Source organism: Saccostrea echinata, unplaced genomic scaffold (genome assembly GCF_033153115.1).
Source record: "Saccostrea echinata isolate AGI-Se365-2 ecotype Australia unplaced genomic scaffold, CSIRO_AGI_Sech_v1 ptg000008l, whole genome shotgun sequence".
Classification (NCBI taxonomy): domain Eukaryota; kingdom Metazoa; phylum Mollusca; class Bivalvia; order Ostreida; family Ostreidae; genus Saccostrea; species Saccostrea echinata.
Genome location: NW_026889757.1, coordinates 7,650,545 through 7,673,080, shown reverse-complemented (window position 1 = coordinate 7,673,080; position 22,536 = coordinate 7,650,545). Strand labels below are relative to the sequence as shown.

Here is a 22,536-nt window from a genome sequence, read left to right as displayed (position 1 = left end):
ATGAAAATTTGCATAAAAATGAAAAAATTCGGAAACTGACAAGTCATATTTTCTGACCTTCGTGTGACCTCTGTGTATCCTATAACTTTGAACCAATACTCATTTTGAGGCAACGGTGACAACAGGTTTTTATTGATAAACTGTTGCATCATTCTAAAAGACACACACAAAAAAAAAACAGAGACCGAAAAGGGGTCTTAGCCTATCTTGTCCTTTACATTTGCCTCTCAGACCCGTATAACGCGGGGGGGGGGGGGGAGGGGGGTAGGGGAACCGCCCCCACTTTTTTGGAGTATAGTATTGTGCTATAGTGAATTTTCATTTAGATGCTGGTTGTCCCCCCCCCCCCACTTATTGTCGCTGTAAGGTCGAGCACTGGCAAATTCCAGGATTTGCACACTTTTTTTTCTTTTACTCGTCAGATTTTTTGGGAGGTTGCCCCCACCCCGTCCGTTTTTTTCAAATCGTTGCTACTTGCTTGGCCTCTACCTAGTAAATTTAAAACATGATACATGAAGAAATTAACTCCGCTCATCAAGTATTTAATTAAGGAATCACTGTCTAGTTAGTAGAGTATGCCAGGGCATCAACGATAGTTGGAAACGTGGGATAATATGCATAACGGGCTTCGCCCGTTATGCAAATTATCCCACGTTTCCATCTATCGTTGATGCCCTGGCATACTCTACTAACTAGACTGTGATTCCTTATATTTCCATTTCATTGTGAAATAAAATTGTAAATTTAGATTTTAAAATTGTAGACTAATAGATTAAAATTACACGAAGCCTCACATGTCAATTTCAATTATTTACATTTGCAAATATTTTTCTTAGATGAACCTATTGAAGAGAAAATATGTTCAATTCTGTATGAACTTATTTGGGGGTCAGAGGTCATGGCATGACCGAATCACACAGCGCGATGATATCTGTCTACATATTTCTGTCACGGTGACACTGGTTTCGGAACTTCTAACCCGTTAAAGCGATGAAAAAGATAAAATTATTGGAACATATATGTTTTTCTTCGTTCAACAAATGATCATTTGTTCTTTCTTCGATGCGAAGAAAGCCTAAAATCACGCTTACCTTTTTAACCCGAAATCCCTCTGAAGGTATGTAAACGGAAGACGATAGCACCGCTTTTGACTTCATATATAAAGAACTCATACAATAATAGTAAGATTATTGTCAGTAGCGATCATTGTTTTGCATTAGGAACAGATATTTCCTGAACTGGACTGCTGAACATCAATGTAAGTATTCAAATGTTGGAGCGAGGCGAACTCTCAAGACCAAACAGCTTCTAGGTCATTGCGCGTCACAACGTAGCAATACGGCGGGCCGTTCGTGTAATAAATGCAGTTCTTTTCAGAATATTTGTCTCAAATGTAAATAAAAGTAATAAACAACAATGTTAAAAAGTTCACTGGGAAATGAACTTGGTTGGTACGTGATCAAATCTTCTGAGAAGCCCTTCGGACTTCACAGGATTTGATCACGTGACCAACCAAGTTCATTTCCCAGAGAACTTTTTAACATTGTTGTTTATTTCTTAATAGTCCCCGCCCACTGACGTCAAACACAAACACAGCCGCACGAGAATTACATGCATATTAGTCCTCCTTAGAGTCAGACACAACTTTAAGACAGCCGCACGAGAATTACATGCATATTAGGCCTTCTTAGCTCCTTACCTTTCGCTTGGCGAAATTTGCATTCCGGTAGAATGATCAAGAAATCAACTCAACTAACTTTCAAAGAGTTATCACAAAGAAAACAAATAGAATTGGAAATATTCAATGCTCAAGACTTTGTAGAAATACCATTAAAAATGTATTTGAATACATTTCGAAATCCAAGAACAGTTTGTCAGGTTAATGTTTAAAACGAGAGAATACAGTTTTAAGAAATTGATAAAAATACAAATGCCATTTGTACATAAATGCTTTTAAAGATAACGGAATTATTATTCCACATACGTCTCTTTTTTACAAAGTTATATCTCTAAATGGTACATCTACTTTAAATTAAAATATAAAAACGCGTTCTGGATTCAAATTATCAAATACATAATAACGGAAATTTTGATTTGTCCCTTCTCGAAGCAATTAAACACAGTCTACTTTTAAGTTCAAATGACATTTCACCAGACGAGGAATGGAACTACCAAGAGTTTAATTTTTGATCTCAAAGAAAGATAAATTATTTGTACTTCTTTAAAAGTTATAAAGTTCATTGAATGATGTAAAATCGACACTCTTTAAGTTCTTTATGCAAATTAATTTTCCGATCGACCTAGCTGCCTTTAATTTCAAGAAATTCGGGACCTTATACCTATTGATGATTTATTTTATTGACATGAAGTGATATTGCGAATTTTGTTGAGAGAGTGAAGTCTATAATCATAAAATGTAACTATATACATGTATTTTGCTGTGGAATGTCATCGATAAATTTTGAAAAAAAAATTTCAATATAATGAGTAACAACTTCAATGAATAAGGTTTGCGAATACAAAATATACAGCCATCTACTTGTGGATAAATCCTTCCTCATCCCCAACTTTAGGAAACCTTTTTTATCCAATGATTAAGCGACTGAAATATCTAAAGATGTAAAAGTTTCAGTGGAAGAAAGTGGAACTAAATACAAGTACATGTAAATTAAAAAAAATGTGGAGTATAAGGAGGATAGAAAGAAATATAAGAATTTGCAGACCATTTCTTATGTAAAAGAGAAAAATAGAAATCTAGAACTCTGTTTCGATCTCTCACAAGTGTGTGTATCTGTTTGTGTGTGTGTGTTTCGCAAAAGGGGCGGGGGTGTTCTAAACGGACTAGACCCCTCTCTGGATCCGCCCCTGCTTGGGGTAAAAGAAACATAATGTTTAGTTAACTGTGAGATTAAGTTAGGTGATTTGAAAAATCGGAAGTGTATGTACTTGCGTGTTAACATAAAACAAAAAGTGAATTGTTTTATTTTAAAGACAATGATATTTTTCTCAACGAGTAATACAAAGTTTCCGTAACATTGTCAGTTTTTATTTAAGTAAGTTTTAATAGCAGCACAAAGTTTCCTCCTTATTCATGAATGGGATTTCATGTATATCTAATATTAATTTATAATGATCAGTAACTCAACCACAATTAAGATTTAAATTTCCTGATTGTTTTTAAATGTTCATTCATATTGCGATCCTTATTCATCCCTTTCTTAGAACTAATAATAAAAATATAGTATACAGGTTAATTTCGGCTCGTGTTATTTTCGCACTTTCATACACAATTGTGTCAAAGAAATAATGCTGTCTTTGTTGAATTCACCCCCCCCCCCCCATTTTAAATTCGCCAACTTTCGACGAGTTTGTGTGACGGTACACATTGTCGTTCTGTACATATTGTCGTCGGCGACAATATGTACCTACTCTCACTGCACATATTGTCGTCCATCAATACATATTGTCGACAATATGTGTCGAGATTGTCGAGACGAGCCTTTTTTCCCTCATGCATAATTAACGACAAAATGTACAGTCATGCATCGGAACATAATGTCGCCAGCGACAATATGTGCATGTGTAACTTTTCAGCCGGCGAAAATATGTACCGATGGACGACAATATGTGCAGTGAGGGTAAGTACAAACGAGGGCCGTTCGAAACTTAAGCGGACTCCGCTAATAATCACTCTTACAGGTGTCAAATAATAATGAAATTTCACAGAAACATATTTATTAAAGATTCCAATAAATTTAGGGTACTTTTTTCTTTTAATTAATCATTCCTAAAATCATGGCTGTTGTGATACTTTGATATTGCTGATGGTGATGTGTAGCACGGCAAAAAAAAAAAAATAAATAAATAAAAAAAAATAAATAAATAAAAAAATATATATATTAAAAAAAAATTAATAAAAACGTGCGGGATCCAAAATTTTAATCATCTATTTTCTATAATTCGCGATATTATTCGATTAATTTTAGCTGAAATTTCTCTGAATTGTTTTAGTAATATGTATTAAGATTTCTGATGTAATATTTTAAATACTATTGAAATACTGTGATTTTTCTCCGATGTGATCCCCATTAATGACGTCTCGTGATTTGACGGAGCAGCGCACTTTTCAAATCATGCGCAATGCTCCGGAAAACGCCAACATAGACCCAAAATATGCTTGATGAAACATATTGTAAACCATTGTTATTCCCAACATCTGTCTACAAACAGCAAAAGAGAATTTTAGACGGTTAGGACATCAGTAAAAGACAATCCGGGAGGGGAGGGGAAAAGATCATCGAGGAAAACTTGATCTGGACCGTTAAGAACGTGATTGAGAGCGACCGACGCCACAAAATATATAAGAAATATACCCTGTCTTGGGGTTGAAAACACACAAGAAGATCTTATACCTGTTTTATAGTTTTCCATCAGATAACAATTTTTTATATAAAATCTTGATGACTATATAAGTAAAGATTCTTTTCTATTATCTGTAACTTTTCGCTTGATTATGTCCTCATATAATTTTTCTGTGCAACAAGTCCGCTCAATTTTTGAACTGCCCTCGTATTGTCGCCGACGACAATATGTACAGAACGACAATATGTACCATCACATGATGAAAGGGGCGTAAATAAAACAGGCTAGGGGCGAAACATTTTCTGTATACAATATTAAAAGATTCATAAGAGCAAACAAAAATTTAATCTGAAATATGAATTATTCTGATGAAGAAATATTCAATTAACTAAATCAAAACTCTTTCCCTTCAATTCTTAATCTTAACTAAGGGTAGTTGTTTAAATGGTAAGCCTAAATTGTATTACAAAGCGTTTTGAAAAGTCTGCTTACTGTGTTAGAAACCTTCAGATTAGAATGCTGCAATACATGTGTGCATGTAATTAGCGTAAATAATGCCTAAACACAAGGAGGATATCAACTGATGAAGCACTTTTATTATCTTTTTTCATGAAGTCAGAATATTGATTTACATTATACTGTGCTAATTAAAAAGACAAATTTGCATGATTAATAATTTTCCGCATTCTATTTCCAAATGAACTTTGAAGGAATTAAATGATGAGAATGTAAATTATGAACTTGCTTATATAAGTTTTGCTTTTCTCATCTATAATGATGATAGAACAAAAAAAAGTCATTTCTTTCTCGATCTATGATAATCGATGCATGCCAAATCGTGATTGTCATACGAGACTTGAAGCTTTAAATAATTGCTATTTTTATTTTCCTAACACACTTTATCTTTTAATGCAGAAAGTGTGCAAGAGTAATTAATTTATCAAACTCTGAATCGTAAACATTTTAAGAAAATAAATTAAAACTTGGGGGTATATATTAAAAAAATTACAAAAACCCATTTCAATGATACAATATTTAGGGAAACCTCGAATCCAAATAAAAGATTCCCTGCCTTAAAATTTTCTGGCAAACCTTGTTTGCAAATGCAATCTGTCGTTAAGCTAAATGTTGACTGACGTTTTTCATACAAATTACTAGTCCATTATTTACACACTGAATTGTCTACAGATTTTTCGTTTCCCCAGTCATGAGAAGGAGCATACGGCCGCTGTGACTGGTCGACAGGTGAATGCTTACTCCTCGTGGCATCTGATCGCACCTCTGTTTTTAGAGGTCCGCGTTGGCTCTGCTCGTAATTTGTATATTTTAAATAGACATTGGAGAATGATAATTGTTCACTATCTTTAAATTTCCTCATCTTGATCACTCATTACAAGCCACAATTATCTACCATATAGCCCACACCATCACCCCTTACAATACACACATCTTCCTTATATCCTTCATTTCAAGCCATAATAGCCATAATTTTCTCCTTTCTAACCTTGATCTTCATACTCCTTTTCAGCACAGGTCTTTACTCGTTAAAGTATTTATTAAACCATCTTATAATATACAAGCACGTGACCAAATATGGTGTAGCTGGTTTTTTTTAGCTCCGCAAATTTTGCTGGAAATCAAGAGAAAAATGTAGATAACAGCTTCAGATCTTCATCGATAAGGTAACCAGTACACTTCTATCAGTGTTTAGTACTTTGTGTGTACTTTGTATGAAAAAATGCGTGACAATCTTGTGGAGTTTGTGCAATAATCAAGCACTGAGTACTGAGTACTATTCACCTATATTCACCTATATAGCTGTACAGCTATAAGTACCATTATAGAAACTGGGTGCCTTAAACTTTCAATGTTAACATTATTTGTATGTAACCGTGATCTCAGAATTCATCACAATGGGTGGAAGAGGTAATGCACATAAAAAAACATTCAGATCCTTTAACAAATCATCCAAAAACAATGAGACAACGTTAAAATCTAACCCAACCAAGAGGTCAAGGCCCAACTCGGACTCTGATATGTCTCAAAACATGTCTCAAGATCTTTCGGATCTTAGTGACATTCTTGACAACATCTCTAATGACGATGGCCTACTACAGCAAGCAACAAACATCATCTTAAATAAACCAGCTCTCAAGAACAGCATTATAGACAGACTGGCTAATGAAGTTAGGGATCTCAAAGATCGGGTATCGGAACTAGAGAATAGAGTTGACGATCTTGAGCAATACTCCAGAAAAACATGCTTAAAGTTCACTGGAATTCCCGAAATGTCGGATGAGAACACTAACAATGTAATACTTAACACCATCAACAAATGTGTTTTGAATGAAGGGCAAATTTCATTAAATGTCAATGCTATTAGTACTTCCCATCGTCTTGGACCTCCTCGTCAAGACAGGCCAAGGGACATTATTGTCAGATTTGTACGATACAGCGACAAGGCCCTTGTTTATAACAACAAGAGCAACCTTAAGGGCTGGAATGACAACCCTACTAATGGCTACAAAATCTATATCAACGAGGCACTGACTCGAAGAAGGTCCATGTTGTTCGCCAAGACCAGAGAAGCTGTCCGAAATCACCGGGCTAAAGGTTGTTGGACACACGACGGAAAAATCTATATTAAGAAAAACAATGACAAAAAGGCCGTTATTAAAAACATAACTGATTTGGACCGTCTTATAGTTACAAACACTCAGGCAAGGGAGACGATAGATGAGGCTGAGGACGACACACAGGAGGGGTTATATTCATCAGTGGTTAAGGCCACCTCTGCAGGAGCATCAACCAGCTCTCTTTCCGGAAATCAAGGTACGCCCCATGGTGAGAATTTAAACGGCTGACCATTTGATCCAACATGTAAAATAAATTTACCAGATGTAATATCGTCTATTTTCTTCATTCATAAATCATAATCATCTAGCAGAATTGTGCGCATAAACACTTTCTCTATGGCAATCTGCCTAGTAAGACTCTGTTTGCTTAACTTGTTTATCATTCTAAACTACACCATAACCGTGTTTCGGTTTCAAACCCTTTATTCTCTTTTGTACATATATTACTTGTCTTTAATTTTCACTAAAGTCACTTATTTTTGTATATTTCTAGCATTTGCATTGTTTGCTTCTTTTTTGTTACATCGTTTCTTTTTTTATGTTAAAACAAAAAAGTGTGATTGTCAATCTATTTTCCAACAATCTTTTCCCTTGTATTTCTATTTGACACATATATACTTTCCTATGTGCGACCAAAACATCAATTACTTTTTATTTTGCATAAATACAGTCACGGACAATGGGTAATACGGTTATGCAACATCGTGCCGCAATAGGAAATTTCTACCTTGCATGTAGAGGTATTTATACATCTTCAATGTTTGTTTTCTTTAGTTTTGTACAGTTATCGGAATACGCCCGTAAATTCTTCAAAAAACATTTGTCATGGGATTTAAAGAGTTTTATTAGAATATCGATGTGTGTAAACTTTTTCTTTCAATTTTTTACTTTTACTTTATTGTTGTCTGGTGATATCGAGATCAACCCTGGTCCCACTCATGAGAGTGTCCTCGACATTTTTCACTTAAACATTAGAAGCATAAGAAACAAGATAGATTATTTAAATACAATTATTCATGATTTTGATATCGCCTGTTTCACTGAAACTCATTTAGACAATAGTATACTAAATGATGATCTTCATATCGAAGGATTTAACTGTATTATTCGCAAAGACAGGAATTCATTTGGGGGCGGTGTGATGATTTATCTATCAAATGCTATTTCTGCCCGTCGTCGGGTAGATTTAGAACCTACAAATATTGAAAGTATATGGATTGAAATAGAAAACCCTACCTCTAACTATCTTCTGTGCTGTATATACCGCCCACCACACATTGAAAATGTTTTCTGGAGAAATTTTTCCTGGTCCATAGATAAAGCAGTCGAATTATCCAATCGAATAATAATTGTTGGTGACATAAACACAGATTTTTTAAACATTCCTCCTTCACACCATATATACGACATCATCAACAACAATAACCTCACAAATAGAATCCATGAACCAACGAGAGTCACGAATACCACGCGAACACTTATTGACCCCATTTTAACAACACAAAACATTGAAGCAAACGATTCAGGTGTTCTATATATAGACTCCTTTATAAGTGATCACAAAGCAACCTACATATCAATTTCACAAAACTACAATCTTAATCGTGCATATAAACGTAAAATATGGCAGTATAAAAATGCAGACATTGAAAAATTAAATAATTTAATTGAATCTTGTGATTGGGATGAGCTAATCTGTAATGCAGAAAACATAAACTCCGCTACTGAGCTTTTTTCTTCAAAATGTTTGTCATATGTTAGTGAATGCATACCCGAACAAACAATTACTATAAGACCTAAAGACAAACCTTGGTTTGATTCCCTATTAAGAAAATTTATTAGAATACGAAATAGATTGCGAAATAAAGCGTTGAAAACTAAAAATGACTCTGACTGGGCTAACTATCGTAAAATTAGGAATAAAGTTAATAATATGAAAAAGCATGCGCTGTCAAACTACTATGACAATATTGATATACAAATCAACGATGCAAATAAAAATAACAACAAATTATACTGGAAGCTAATGAAAGAAGCTTTCTGCACTAAACTTTCATCAGATATACCGCCCATTCACTATATATCCGAAAGTGGAAATAATGCAACAGCATTTTCTGATCTAGAAAAGGTTGAAATACTAAACAACTATTTCTCGTCTATTTCTAATATAGATGACAATGGCAATGAATTACCGAAAAAATATTCATTATGTAATGATAGGCTAAGTGATATTGTGATTCAAGAACAGGAAATAATTGATATAATATCCATACTTCCGGTAAACAAAGCTATAGGACCAGATTGCATAAGTCATAAAATGTTGAAAGCAACAATCCAGACTATTTCAAAACCATTATGTAAACTATTTAACAGGTCTCTAAAAGAAAAAGTTTTCCCATACCACTGGAAACTAGCTCATGTACTGCCTCTTTTCAAAAAAGACGACCCGTCTTTAACATCAAATTATAGACCAGTATCATTACTGAGCTGCGTAAGTAAAATTATGGAAAGAATAATTTTTAAGCATGTGTATAATTATTTTCATACAAATGATTTGTTCTACAAATACCAGGCAGGTTTTCTACCTGGTCACTCAACCGTTTATCAATTGCTAGAAACATACCACAGTATTGCTAAAAGTATTGATGAGGGAAAATCATGTTGTATGATATTTTGTGATTTATCAAAGGCTTTCGATAGAGTATGGCACAAGGGTCTTCTTTTTAAACTACACACGTATGGAATTTCGGGCAATCTTTTTGAATGGTTTCAAAGTTACCTGAACAATCGTACTCAAAAAGTTATGTACAAAGATACTTTGTCTTCTAGCAAGGCTATTAATGCCGGGGTACCCCAAGGCTCAGTCCTTGGTCCTTTGTTATTTCTAATATACATAAATGATGTTTCAGAAAACATGTTATCACTTTGTAGATTATTTGCAGATGACAATTCTATACAAAGTTCTTCGTCAAATGTTGCTAACATAGAATATAATATTAATCACGATCTAGAAGTTTTAGATGAATGGTCTAAAAAATGGTTACTAAAATTTAATCCCTCAAAAACTAAAGCTATATTCTTTACACTTAAAAAAAATTTGAGCTTCCAAAACTATATTTTCAACAATGTCAAATACAGTGTGTATCCACGCATAAACATCTTGGTCTACTTTTTTCACAAGATTTAAGTTGGTCAGAATATATTAATAGCATAGTAAATACTGCATATAAAAAACTTGGTCTTTTGAAAAAACTCAAATTCACCCTTGGACGTAACACACTTTCTAAAATGTACATAGCTTTTGTTAGGCCTCACCTTGAATATGCATCCGTTGTCTGGGATGGATGTACACAATATGATATTGAAAAATTAGAAAAAGTTCAGCTTACTGCCGCACGAATCATTACAGGTCTCCCCATTTTTGTATCTAGTGAATCGCTCTATTCAGAAACGGGATGGGAACCTCTTGTAGAGAGAAGGAATAAAGCTAAATTAACTACAATGTTTAAAATACATAATAACACTGTCCCTGATTACTTAAAAGAGATTTTTCCAAATACTCGAGGGAACATTTCATCATACAATACTCGTAATACAGAAAACTACACAATTCCGAAATGTAGACTTGAAATCTTTAAAAAATCCTTTGTCCCAGACGTAATTAACAACTGGAATTCTCTCAATCTGGGAGTGAGGGAATTAAAGTCCATCAATCAATTTAAGAAAAGTATTTGTACACCATCCTCTAAACCTCCCTCTTATTTTTCATATGGAAAACGTTTTTGGAATATAATTCACACTAAATTAAGACACAACTGTATCTTAAATAGCGACTTGTATCGGAGAAATATAATTTCTTCCCCCAAATGTACTTGCGGCCAAACTGAAGACATTTATCATTTTTTCCTTGTATGCAAGAAATATGAACGTCCAAGAAAGGACTTAATAAACACTATTCTTCAACTTAACCAGCAAAATATAATAGATACTCATTTTTTATTGTGCGGAAACGAATCTTTGTCTACTGATGTAAATATTAAAATTTTCTGTAGTGTCCAGAAATTTATTCGAGAATCAGATAGATTCTAATTCAAAACAGTGTCTTTGATTTCAATATGTATATGCAGAATGAAAATTTTAAATGTTTTATCAAATATGAAAGCTTCTTGTACAATAAACATTGTAATCAGTGTATATGTAACATTAGAGCTCTGGTAGATTACTCTGAGTATGTGTCTTTATAATTTTCATATATATTACATGTACAACATAAATTTTCGTAAATTATCTCAATTTATTTATTATGACAATCATATATTGTATTCATTGTTTGTATAATAAGGAGAGGATTTATTAAGTTGAAAGAACTTGTATCCAATCCTTTTGTATGTATTATTACAATAAAATATGTTCAAATCAAAACTATTTCCCTTGTATTTATATCTTCACTAATTACAGAACACATTTATCTTAAAGCATGTCCCTTTGCACATAAATTTATTTGTCTTTTAATCCATATCTTAACCATACGAAGCTATCTCTCATGAACATAATTGAATAAAAAAAAAACAAAAAGCATAAGAAAAATATTGCAACAAAATTAAAATGAAAAGAATAACATCTTTCATAATCTAGCTGTTACCTAAATGCCCTTGTTGTTATGGCGTACAGCCATGACAAAGAAATCATAAAGCATCATATAAATATATGAAGATTCCTTCACGCCATATGTCTAAGTTCTGCTGCCTCATAACACATGTTCTAGTAGTTACTTGATATGATTTTAACCTTTGAATAGAAAACAGAGGAGTGATTTGAAATATGACAAATTCTAATTAGCAAAGTCTCATTTTTAATTAATGGGCGCAGTCAATCTTTCTGCATTAATTAAATTACAAGTAGTTATACTTCTTATTTTAATGATCGTCATACATCAAACTAGAACATTTACTGTTTTATTACATCGAAAAGGGACTCTTTAAATATGTTTGTGGTCAACTATGAATTTTAATATGGAGGAAAAATTAATTTACAAGGAAAGACAACTCCTGTAGTTAGCAAAAAAGAACAGATTCATTTGGACGCATTTGGAGTGAGAGAGAAAAAAGCTCTTCAGAGCGAAAATGACTCAAGTGGTAAGAAATACAGGTACAGTCAATTGAAGTGTTTGAAATTACGATGTATTTATGTAAGCCTGATGTGTTTATGTAAGCCTTTTTAGTGAAATTAATTGAACTGCATCTTGAATGTGTTCTGCTCTTTTGCTCTACAAAGAAAACGACTTGAAGTATCTATACTACTATATTAAAATAATAGACTCGAATTTTTGGCCTTTAATACCGATAAATCGGAGGAGTACTGTCGTTTGTTTTATATATTTTAAACATCATTGGTACTTGAAGATTATCAATTTGTTTTTATTTTTTCTCTATTAAGCTTCGCTAATTAATAATCAACGAAAATTCCTCAGAAAATTCCGGAAATCATCTGGATTTTTTGGATTTTACAATCTTGCGCGTGCGTATTACATTCACGCTAAATCACGGTGTTCAAATCAGAGAAGACAAAAGTAATTTGTACTAAGTAGATATATATTTGTTGTTTTATAATTTTCTCTAATAAGAAATCATAAATATATATGAACAAAATATATAGCAAATTTCCAATGAAAATTTACACGTATTTGTATTATCGTTTCTAAGTTTATCCATGCAAGTGTGATATTGTGGCCACGTGGGTTATCATTTGCCATCTCGAAGACACATTTATTATATGTTATTTATGTCTCTGGTCATCTCAACGGAGGCAAAAAGCTCATGATAGTAGGAGCAATATTAATGTAACTACCCGATTTTATTTTATCCTTCCTTTCTTTTATGCTTTTTTGAGGGTAAATGGGGGGGGGGGGTTACAACTCCAGCTAGAATCACATCTTAGTGAAGTAGGTATTCTTTTTCCGCCAAAAATTACAATAACATTATTTTCATTTCTTAACTTTGAAATAAATCGAAATAATTAAATAACGTCAATATAACCGATATTTTCAATTTGAAATGTGTCTAAATGATTGCAACTTGAATTTGTTCGCCATGTTTACTATTACCTTCACTGCTGAGATTTATAACTTCACCTCCAAAAATTTCTTTAACTTTAAAAAAAAAGTGGGTGAAATATGTAAATTATTGTTATTGAACTTCGGTACGTTATATAGAAGGGACAGCCTGTTCTTCTAAATATATAAAGGTTGTCGTGGTAACTACGCTTGATAGGAAGTCTGAATTAAGTCAGCCCTTGCGGCCCGTACAGTTCATTCTATCAATGCTGCTAAAATACCGATTGTTTGTAAAATTTAATCCATGCATAGTAAACCTCAAAACTATGAGGTGGGACAAAATTAAGATCGTAAAAATATTTATTCAATGATGGAATGAATTATATTTAATCGTAGCAAACAAACTTATGTTTTATTAAATCGCCACAAGAAAAAATACACCAGCGTGAAAACAAGTTGTCTTCTTCAGCAGCCATGACAGTTCTCATGTGATGTAATGACGTTTAATACTGCAGTAGATTAATTTTTGTTATCACTAAACACATATATAAATGTTTATGAGGTATTTATTTTATTTTTGCTGCATTATTTACGTATGAAGTAAGAAAAATTCCCATATTCAGTTCAAGATCCGCTCCCAAATTCTCATTGGCTGTCCCAAAATAAAATCGGTAAAGGTCAGTAAGCTTTAAAGTTTGCGGTAAACTCAGACTTTACTAAATATTTTGGAAAAATTTATGCTCTGAATAATAACATTAGAAACATTTATTTTAAAATGTTCCTGATTACATTGTATGATTTCAATTAAAAAATGGAAATGATATTGTATGATCCAAAATGAGTTGTACCCCACCCCCCAGGAAAAGGCTTCATTATTGCAGCAAGATGTACCTTCCAATTCCTACTTTCCTACTTAGGATACCCTTGCTTGGCTTATCTAAGATAATGATAATTCATGTTTCCCATATATTTTATACTTAGTATAAACAAGAGGCCCATGGGCCACACCGCTCAACTGAGCAACTATGGTCAAATACTCCAAACCAAACAGCCTTAACAGATCAGAAATATCTGTACAAATTTAGTTTTTTATATTGAGTTTTTGATACATATTCTAACTTTGAGATTTTTCTCCAAAGATTTTCATATGTAAAATTTACAGTAAATATTCTGTTCCCCCCTCTCCCATTGTGGTTGTGGTTACATTTCAGAAAACCTCTCTGGTCAAGTAGTTTTGGAAAAGAAAATTCATTAAAAAAAATTCCTATAAATATTCCCATGGATACCCCTCCCACATTGTGGCCCCACCGTACCCCCAGGGGTCATGAAAGGTCATGATAAGATTTAAAGGAAATTGAGAATGCTTCCACGTAAGTTTCAACATTCCTGGCCAAAAGGTTCTTGAGAAACAGATTTTTAAAGATTTTCCCTACATACTACTATGTAAAATTTCAACCCCCATTGAGGCCCCATACTATCCCTGGGGGTCATGATTTTAACAATTTAGAATCTACACTACCTGAGGATGCTTCAACATAAGTTTCAACTTCCCTGGTCAAATAGTTCTTGAGAAGAATATTTTTAAAGATTTACCAAAAAATTTCAATATTTCTTAATTATCTCCCCTTGGTAAAGGGCGTGGTCACTCATTTTAACAATTTTGAACCCTCTTCACATAAGGAATTGCTTTGTGCCAAGTTTGGTTGAAATTGACTTAGTGGTTTTGGAGAAGAAGTCGAAAATGTGAAAAGTTTACAGACAGCTAGACAGACTGACGACAGACAAAATGTGATCAGAAAAGCTCACTTGAGCTTTCGAATGGTGAGCTAAAAAGTAAAACACATTACATTTGTTGAATCATAAAAGATGAAAAAAACTTTCAAATTGGTTAATATTTATTTCGAATTTTCAATAACTATAACAGGTTTAAACAGAACTGAAGCAAACATTTTGTTTCCAAAAATCGAATCAAAATTATTCAAAAACCGAGGTTTTTGTTTTAATCGAATCGATTCAAAATATTACTAATTCATTAATTACAATTAATTACATTAATTTTTATCAAAACAGACAGTCATGAGAGCATTTTCTTATATCATATATAAAGTACATTTGATATTCTTAATTTTTATTATGATCTCTTGAACAACCAGTATGTTTTTTTTTTTTTGGGGGGGGGGGGGTATTTGCAAGATAATCTGTTCTGCTTTACATCTGCTAAATTGTGTAAAAATACCAGTATATAGTATGAGGTCATATTTTGAACAAGTTGAGACCTGCAGAGTTAAAATTGTTACAAAATTTTTTACTTTTTACACCTTTAGTTTAATAACTAATTGTGTAAAAATACCAGCTAAACACATTTCTTCATTTTCATTACTTTGCTTGATATGTATCAGCAGTGCTCAACTCTTTGTTGTTGTCATATTTTCAATAAATATCCATAATTTCTTTTATTAAAGTTTGGAAAGGTGAAATTTATGTAAGCTCCGGCGTGATAATTCGAACTCATGACTTGATTTATAGCTAACTGGGGGGTCAAACCCATTCTGCGCTACACTATTACGCAACAATTTTGCAAAAAAAAAAATTATATTCACATTCATTGTTTATTTCAAAAGTACCTTACAATATATGAATGTGTCGATGTATCTATTTTGTAAATGTCCGATATGCACATGGATGCATTCATAACAATGCCAACCCGTGCACGCACGGGTGAAAGTCTAGTATAACTAAAGAATTATCCTTTTATTTATTTATTTTATTTTATTTCATTTTATTTTATTGTGAGGCAAATTGGATGTTATGGATGATTATAAATTTTATTGTATAATATCTATTAAATTAATTCCAATTCCTAGGTCTTTTGAAAATTCCTATTCCTAAACTTCAGATACCTTTTTATTGATATATCGGTATTTTTATTCTCCTGGCATCATGATTTCAGGAGTTCACGCATTGAATTATTACTAAAAAGACAGGATGCTTAGTATAATGTCTTACAAAGTACATAAGTATCAAGCTATATGATATAATTGTCAAATATTATGATTTGGCATACGTGATATTTCCCTTATACATGGTATTTGTATACATTTTTCGATTTGTTTGCTTCTGAAAGGTTGGAAGATTTCTGTTCCATTCCCAACTACAGAACAACCCTTTGAAGAACCTTTAATGGCATTTTATTATTCTTCCTCAACACGACTGAAACCTCTTGGATATAAATTGGCAAAGGCCAAATGAATTTGAAGATTCATGAAAATTGACATATATTTGGATTTTTATTTAAAATTTTTAAAGGAAGTGAATCTATCTACCGGACATTTGAAAAATAAACTTGGTGTAAATCTTGTTTTGGAATTGAGGTTGGTACACATGTATAGATTATTGGTCTGCTTACAAGAAAAGAGAAGAAAAATTAGAAATAAATAGTCGAAACAAAGGAATTATAAAAAGCGTCATGTATAGTTTTGACTGATCAATTGATCAAGAAGAATTTAATAATGTTTGTGAAACAAACTCTAGTTGTGAACCTCAAAGGAACTCATCAATGACCTCTGATTGTGGACTGTTAAGGAGTTGTCTTTCTTTTATCTTTGATTTTTTACAAGCTCTGTGCATCGTGCCAAACACCTGATGAACCTGCTTAATGATCTTTAGATCTCTTTCAAAAATTGACTTTCTGTAAGTCAATAGTTCCATGTTTGGAAGCTCTTCTCGAAGATTAAGATGTATGCTTTTTGCCTATTCAGAATAAAAACAGAAAACCTTTTCTTACTGCATGTAGATCAAACGTAATCATCTTGCAGGAAGTACATGTATAGAGAAAAAGTAGGAGACCCATGAAGTTAAAAGATCTGTCATACTGGAAAGAAGTTTATGTTGTATTCCATCATATGAAATAAAATTTTACTATTTTCTTCTGAATTAGAATGAAGGTGGCAGATGTGAGTGGGTCGCTCAGTATTGTTAGGAGATACGATACCTCAATACCCTTCTCGTCGTTTTTATGGTTTACCTTATAGATAATCTATTCCATACCTTTCTTGATGTTTAGAAAGAAAAAAATTGCGACGGGTAATTGACATTTTTGTCTCGTAGAGATTGCTAACTAATAGTAGAATCAAACTTTTGCGTGGCATATGCAGAACACCATTTAAAGAAATACACTCTGGTATGAATCGAATTTTTATGCGACAGAATAACAAAGTTATTCAGCAAGTTTATACCCTATATTCGTAAATGGGAGGTGGTATGTGGTCTTAAGAAGTTTTTCGATAACAATTATTCATGTACTTCTATACCAATACCCCTATTTTTAATCCATGATGCAGAAGTATTTTCATGAATAAGTTATTCCTGGTAATTAAATCAACAACAATTTTGGCTTAGATCACTGACGTTTTTCATACTCATTGTTAGGCCATTATTTATACACTGAACTGTCTACGGATTTTTCCGTTATTTTCCGATCATGACATGGAGCACACGACGGGTGTGACCGGTCAGCAGGGGATGTTCACTCCTCCATGGCACCGGATCCCACCTCTGATGTCTTAGAGGTCCGTGTTTGCTCTGCTCCTATTTTGTAATGTTTAATGGACTTTTGAGCTCGAATACTGTTCGTTTTCTCCACATATTTCATCACATAGTCACATGATTACAAAATTACAAAATATATCACTTAAATACGTTTTTTGCCCATCTTTATTAATGATATCTGATTCTGGACAGGTTAAAGAGTTTTCTCTTTAATAATCTTTGAAATTTTACAAGCTTTCTTCACCATGTCCCCAACTTAATCACTAGATCTCTCTGAAAACTTGACATTCTGCAAGTCAACAATTCCATTTTTTTCCCAAACATTTTTTCGTAAATCATATCAAGTTTTGCCTGCCAGGAATAAAAAAGCTATTTTTACTGCACATTTATATCATCCCCTCCTTGTCAGGGACAAACAAAGATTAGGAAACTCCTGGAGTTAAAAGATCCATCATATTCAAAATTGGTTTACATAATATTTTATCCATATGAAAAAAAAAACTTTTAATTTAGTGCATGGCATATGCAGAACACCGATTAAAGACCAAAAAAAAAATCTGATATGATTCGAATTTAAAACATTTTTGTCTTTCACCAAGTTTATGTTTGGTTATTGGAGGTCTTTCTGTGATAGATATTCATGAATTGTTTGCACCAATATGCCCCTTCAATGCACGATGCACAAATATTTTTCCTAGAAAGTTATTTTCTGATATTTAAATCAACCACATTCTCGACTTAGATCACACAGTCACAAATTTGCAAAATTATAGAAAATAAAGTCACTTAACCAAACTTTATGTTATTACATGTTCTCAAGAGACTTAATGCTTAGTACATGTTTTTACGACTAATTTAACTGTTAGAAGCTATTTGACATAATTTTCATAAATTGTATAATTATTGAAAGTGATATATCTTTATGAATAGTAATTGTGTACTTTTGCGTTTTTGTTTCCTCCTCTATTCGAAAGGGGCCCCTGTTCCAATTCTTATCCTATCCTCACTGAAATTCATCAGATACCCTCCACAAAATCAATGCTTCATGGATGTAATTTGAATAAATTCCATGACACAGCAGTAGAAAATAAACATTTCCGCCAAATTCTGAACACAAAAAAGAATGATTAAATACGAATCTTTTAATTGTATTTATCAATTATATTTTATATCAACGGAGCCTACAAATCTATAGACATTTACCATTTGCAATGAAGTGCTGAAAGTGTTCGTAGGAGAAATCGGCATGAATTGGACTTCGAAACAAAGCTTCACAATATAATCTGGGAAAGAGCACAATATTTAAAGATTAATAATGCATTGATTGAGAAGGAAATTTCAGAAACGTAAGTTTTTTTTAATGATATCCCATAAATGAAATATTGTTTTTTTATTCGCACTTGCCATTTAAAGTGAATTTCTTAACTGGTGGAACATTATAGACAGTTCTGCTTATAGGAAAGAAGAAAAATCAGAAAAAAATTCTGAGATAAAAATCCTAAAGGCGATAGAGAAAATAACATTTGATAATCGACCCCCCCCCCCCAACCCAGTCGAGGGTGGAAATGTACTCATCCTCCCGCAATCCTAATCAACCATTATCCCTGCATGAAAAGAGACATTTAAGTCTCATATAAGTGTTAGGTGACTCCAGAATTTTAAGAATATCTGTGGTGCAATCGAGTTATTTACACAAAGGGACCCCTTTTTGATAGTCTCTATCCATAAATCGGCTAATGAGTTTGTTTTTCATCTTTAAAATGAATCATAACAATGTTTTTGCATGCAGCAACTCAACATATTGTACATGTACACGTATAACTTATCCAACATAGGCTTACCTACCGGGAGTGAAATCAACATTATATTAATGGATCAAAATTGTATACAACTACAATGTACCTATATATGCAAATTGAAACATAGGAACATCACCATAAGAAGACTAAAACACTGCTTATTTTGCAATGCATATATATCAACCAGCTGCTAAATGTTTAAATTGCGACTGATTCATTATTTCTTCTTTTCAGGAACTTAATGGGCTTCAGGATAATATTGTATCAGCTGATGTTAACCTGTTGGCAACCTTATTCAACCATTGGTTGGGCATTAAATATCAGTATTCAGGAAGCACAAGAAGGAAGTATATTAGTAACTGAGCAGTTTATGCATGACTTCAAAATGAACATTTATCTATTTTTGGTCAGCAGATATATTAATAAGGGTCGGAGTAACATTCCCTGTTTATTTACCCTGATAATAAATGTTTGTCACATAATCGTTTGACAACATAAATATATTTTTTGATTTAAATCCTTTAATTTACTGCTTTTGTTTCCATATTTGGCCAATCAAAAGATTAGTTTGACCTCTATGACTATATTAAAACATATAAAGAGAGCTGATATGACTATCAGAAAACACAGAGCTTCTGAAATTATTTTTGCATGAGGACTTTACTAATTGAAGGTAAGAAACATTGTAAATTAAACAAATAAACCAAAAAAGAAAAAAAATATGTACCAAACAACAAGCATGTAACAAAAGCTAGCTTTGGACCATGAATTTTATTGGAGGAGGCATTACACTAAAAAGACAACAAAGAATGGAAGGTACTAGATAAATTAGATATGATAATCTTCCAGTACTACGTAAGTCCCTGATTTAATAAAAATGGATTTGTGTAAAATTATATCAGTAGAATTAAAAGCCCTTTCTAGAATTGAATTTAACTAAGCAAACGCCTTAAACCACTACACTCTCCTGTGTAATACTGAATTTCAACTCGTACGGAAAAAATATGATGGATTTATTCCTCCTTGATATTGTTTTATTGAAATATGACAATTCGGAAAGGAATTTAAGGGTTCTTTCATTTCTTACATAGTTCATAAAGCAAGAAGTTAAAATGAAGCTGTGGATAATTCTCTCGGTTTTAGTCGGATACGTATTATCTGACCCAGAGGATTTTTACTTGGTTTGCCTTGTTTTTAAACCGGAGCAAGAATGTCGTAAAATTTTAGAAGGTGGAGTTCCAGAAATATCAGGATCAAGTGCGTCTGCAGCCTCTTCCACTCAAAGTGGAACGGCATCTGCCGCGGCTTCCGCAACTTCAGGAAATGTAGCAAGTTCAGCAGCTGCATCGACAACTGATTTTGGAGGAAGTGCAGCAGCGGTAGCAGCAGCCGTCACAACTTCCGGCGGTTCTGCAACGGCTTCTTCCTCTGCTACAGCCACAGACAGAGTTGTACAACCTGGATTTTCTTTTAAACCATTAACTGGTAATGCTCAAATGATTACAATCCCTAAATGGTTTGGTGGATTTGGTGGTTCATCAAGTATCAGCAGTAGTACAAGTTCCAATAATAACGATGTATCCAGTGTTATTCAGAGCATATTTCCCGATGGATCCGCCACAGCAGCTGCTTCCTCCTCCTCATTCTTCGATTCATCTTTTCTCCAAAGTCCTCCACCACCAAATATCTTTAACCACCATTCATTCCACGATGTTGATCCTTGTAGCCATATTCACCCTGCTTTTCGTGGGAGTTGCAACAGAGGGTTACATCGTCCATCAAGACGACCCCCACCACGTCGACACCGCTTTCCAGTCCCACGTAGACCATGGGAAGTGTCTGCACCTGGACCCGAAATCCCCTCTTCAATGAATAACAATCACTTGCTGTTTCCTCTGTGAGGAATATATATTGCAATACAATGTTAGTTTCGTCCTATGTTTTTACACTGCTGTGTTCATTCTGAATTATTTGTTCTTAAAGAAGCGAGTGCAGTACATACAGGCTAGCCTGATGAGAGAAAATTGTTATACAGTATACATTAATCAAATAGAATGAATGCTTAAGTATTTTTGCTGAGCTTATTTTCATTTGTTGAATTCGACAATCATTGTTATTTACCAATAAACATTGTTATTTACCAATAAAATTATTTATGTTTTTTTTCCATAAAGTAATCAAGGAATACTTTAATCCACATGCGTATACTACGTGAAAACTGATAATTTCGTTAGTATTTTTTTTCGCCTGATTCGAACGTAGTGGAAGTCGACAAATCTAAAACGTGGCTAATCTAAAACAGTGCATTACATTTCTTAAAACACAATTGTGTAAACTCTGATTTAAACAGGGCGAAAACTTGTGGTTGGACAAAAATATCACAGGGTGAAAAAAATCCTGAATAATTTCCCATAGGAACACAACGGTTGTATATCATTTCGAAATTAACCTAAAAATTGGAATGTGGTTGCTTTGACGATAAGCTAAAGATTGAATTGAAGATCCTTTCTCAAAGAACTACTTTATTAATAACTTACTTAACACTCTGACTTTTGAAACTTGTTTGTTTTAATGACATTTTCTTTGATAATCATCGATACATTTAGGTGAATGCATGTTGATGAATGCAGAAGGAGTTGATGTATTTATTTATTTATTTTGCTCTTTTCTACATAATAGAGATCCTTTGATTTTAAAATTTCATAAAAAATTCTTGTTATTTATTATTTTGAAATTAATTAGTGAAGAATGTATGAAATGTGGAGATAACGAACAGTAATCAAGCTCAAATGTTCATTTAAACAATACAAACCGGGAGCAGAGCAGACACGAACTCCTAGAAAAAACATGGAGGTGTAAGCGTCCCCTGTCGACCGGTTACATCCGCCGTGTGCTCATTGTCATGATCGGGCAAACGGAAAAATCTGTTAACAATTCAGTATGTAAATAATGACCTAACAATTAGCATGAAAAACAGCATTCGACTTTTAGACTATATCTGCTGACAAGTTCATTGTATTACGGCCATGGAACTTGCAAAATGATGATTTTAAACGAGACTCTTGATAATTTTGTTTCATCAACTTGTTTGTCAATAGCTTGTCTTGTTTTTTGAAATTGTTCGTACGTAGAGCATGTT

The 22,536-nt window shown here is 33.2% G+C and overlaps 1 protein-coding gene across 3 annotated transcripts; it reads left to right on the top strand.

The window, feature by feature from the left end:
• Window positions 1-11,970: 11,970 nt before the first annotated feature.
• LOC133181007 (uncharacterized) lies at window positions 11,971-21,546 on the top strand. Of its 3 annotated transcripts, XM_061315512.1 has the most exons (3): window positions 11,971-12,133; window positions 16,988-17,133; window positions 19,632-21,546. In XM_061315512.1, exon 3 carries the CDS (start codon window positions 20,510-20,512, stop codon window positions 21,296-21,298), a length of 789 nt encoding a protein of 262 aa, XP_061171496.1. In that variant the 5' UTR covers window positions 11,971-12,133; window positions 16,988-17,133; window positions 19,632-20,509; the 3' UTR covers window positions 21,299-21,546. The 3 variants fall into 3 exon arrangements, with proteins under 3 accessions (XP_061171496.1, XP_061171497.1, XP_061171498.1); XM_061315513.1 differs by lacking the exon at window positions 16,988-17,133; XM_061315514.1 differs by lacking the exon at window positions 16,988-17,133 and having other exon boundaries at window positions 11,971-12,146.
• The last annotated feature ends 990 nt before the right edge of the window (window positions 21,547-22,536 follow it).

Bases quoted from the DNA above. Each gene is read 5' to 3' on its own strand.
- LOC133181007 (XM_061315513.1), top strand. From the start codon at position 20,510: ATGAAGCTGTGGATAATTCTCTCGGTTTTAGTCGGATACGTATTATCT.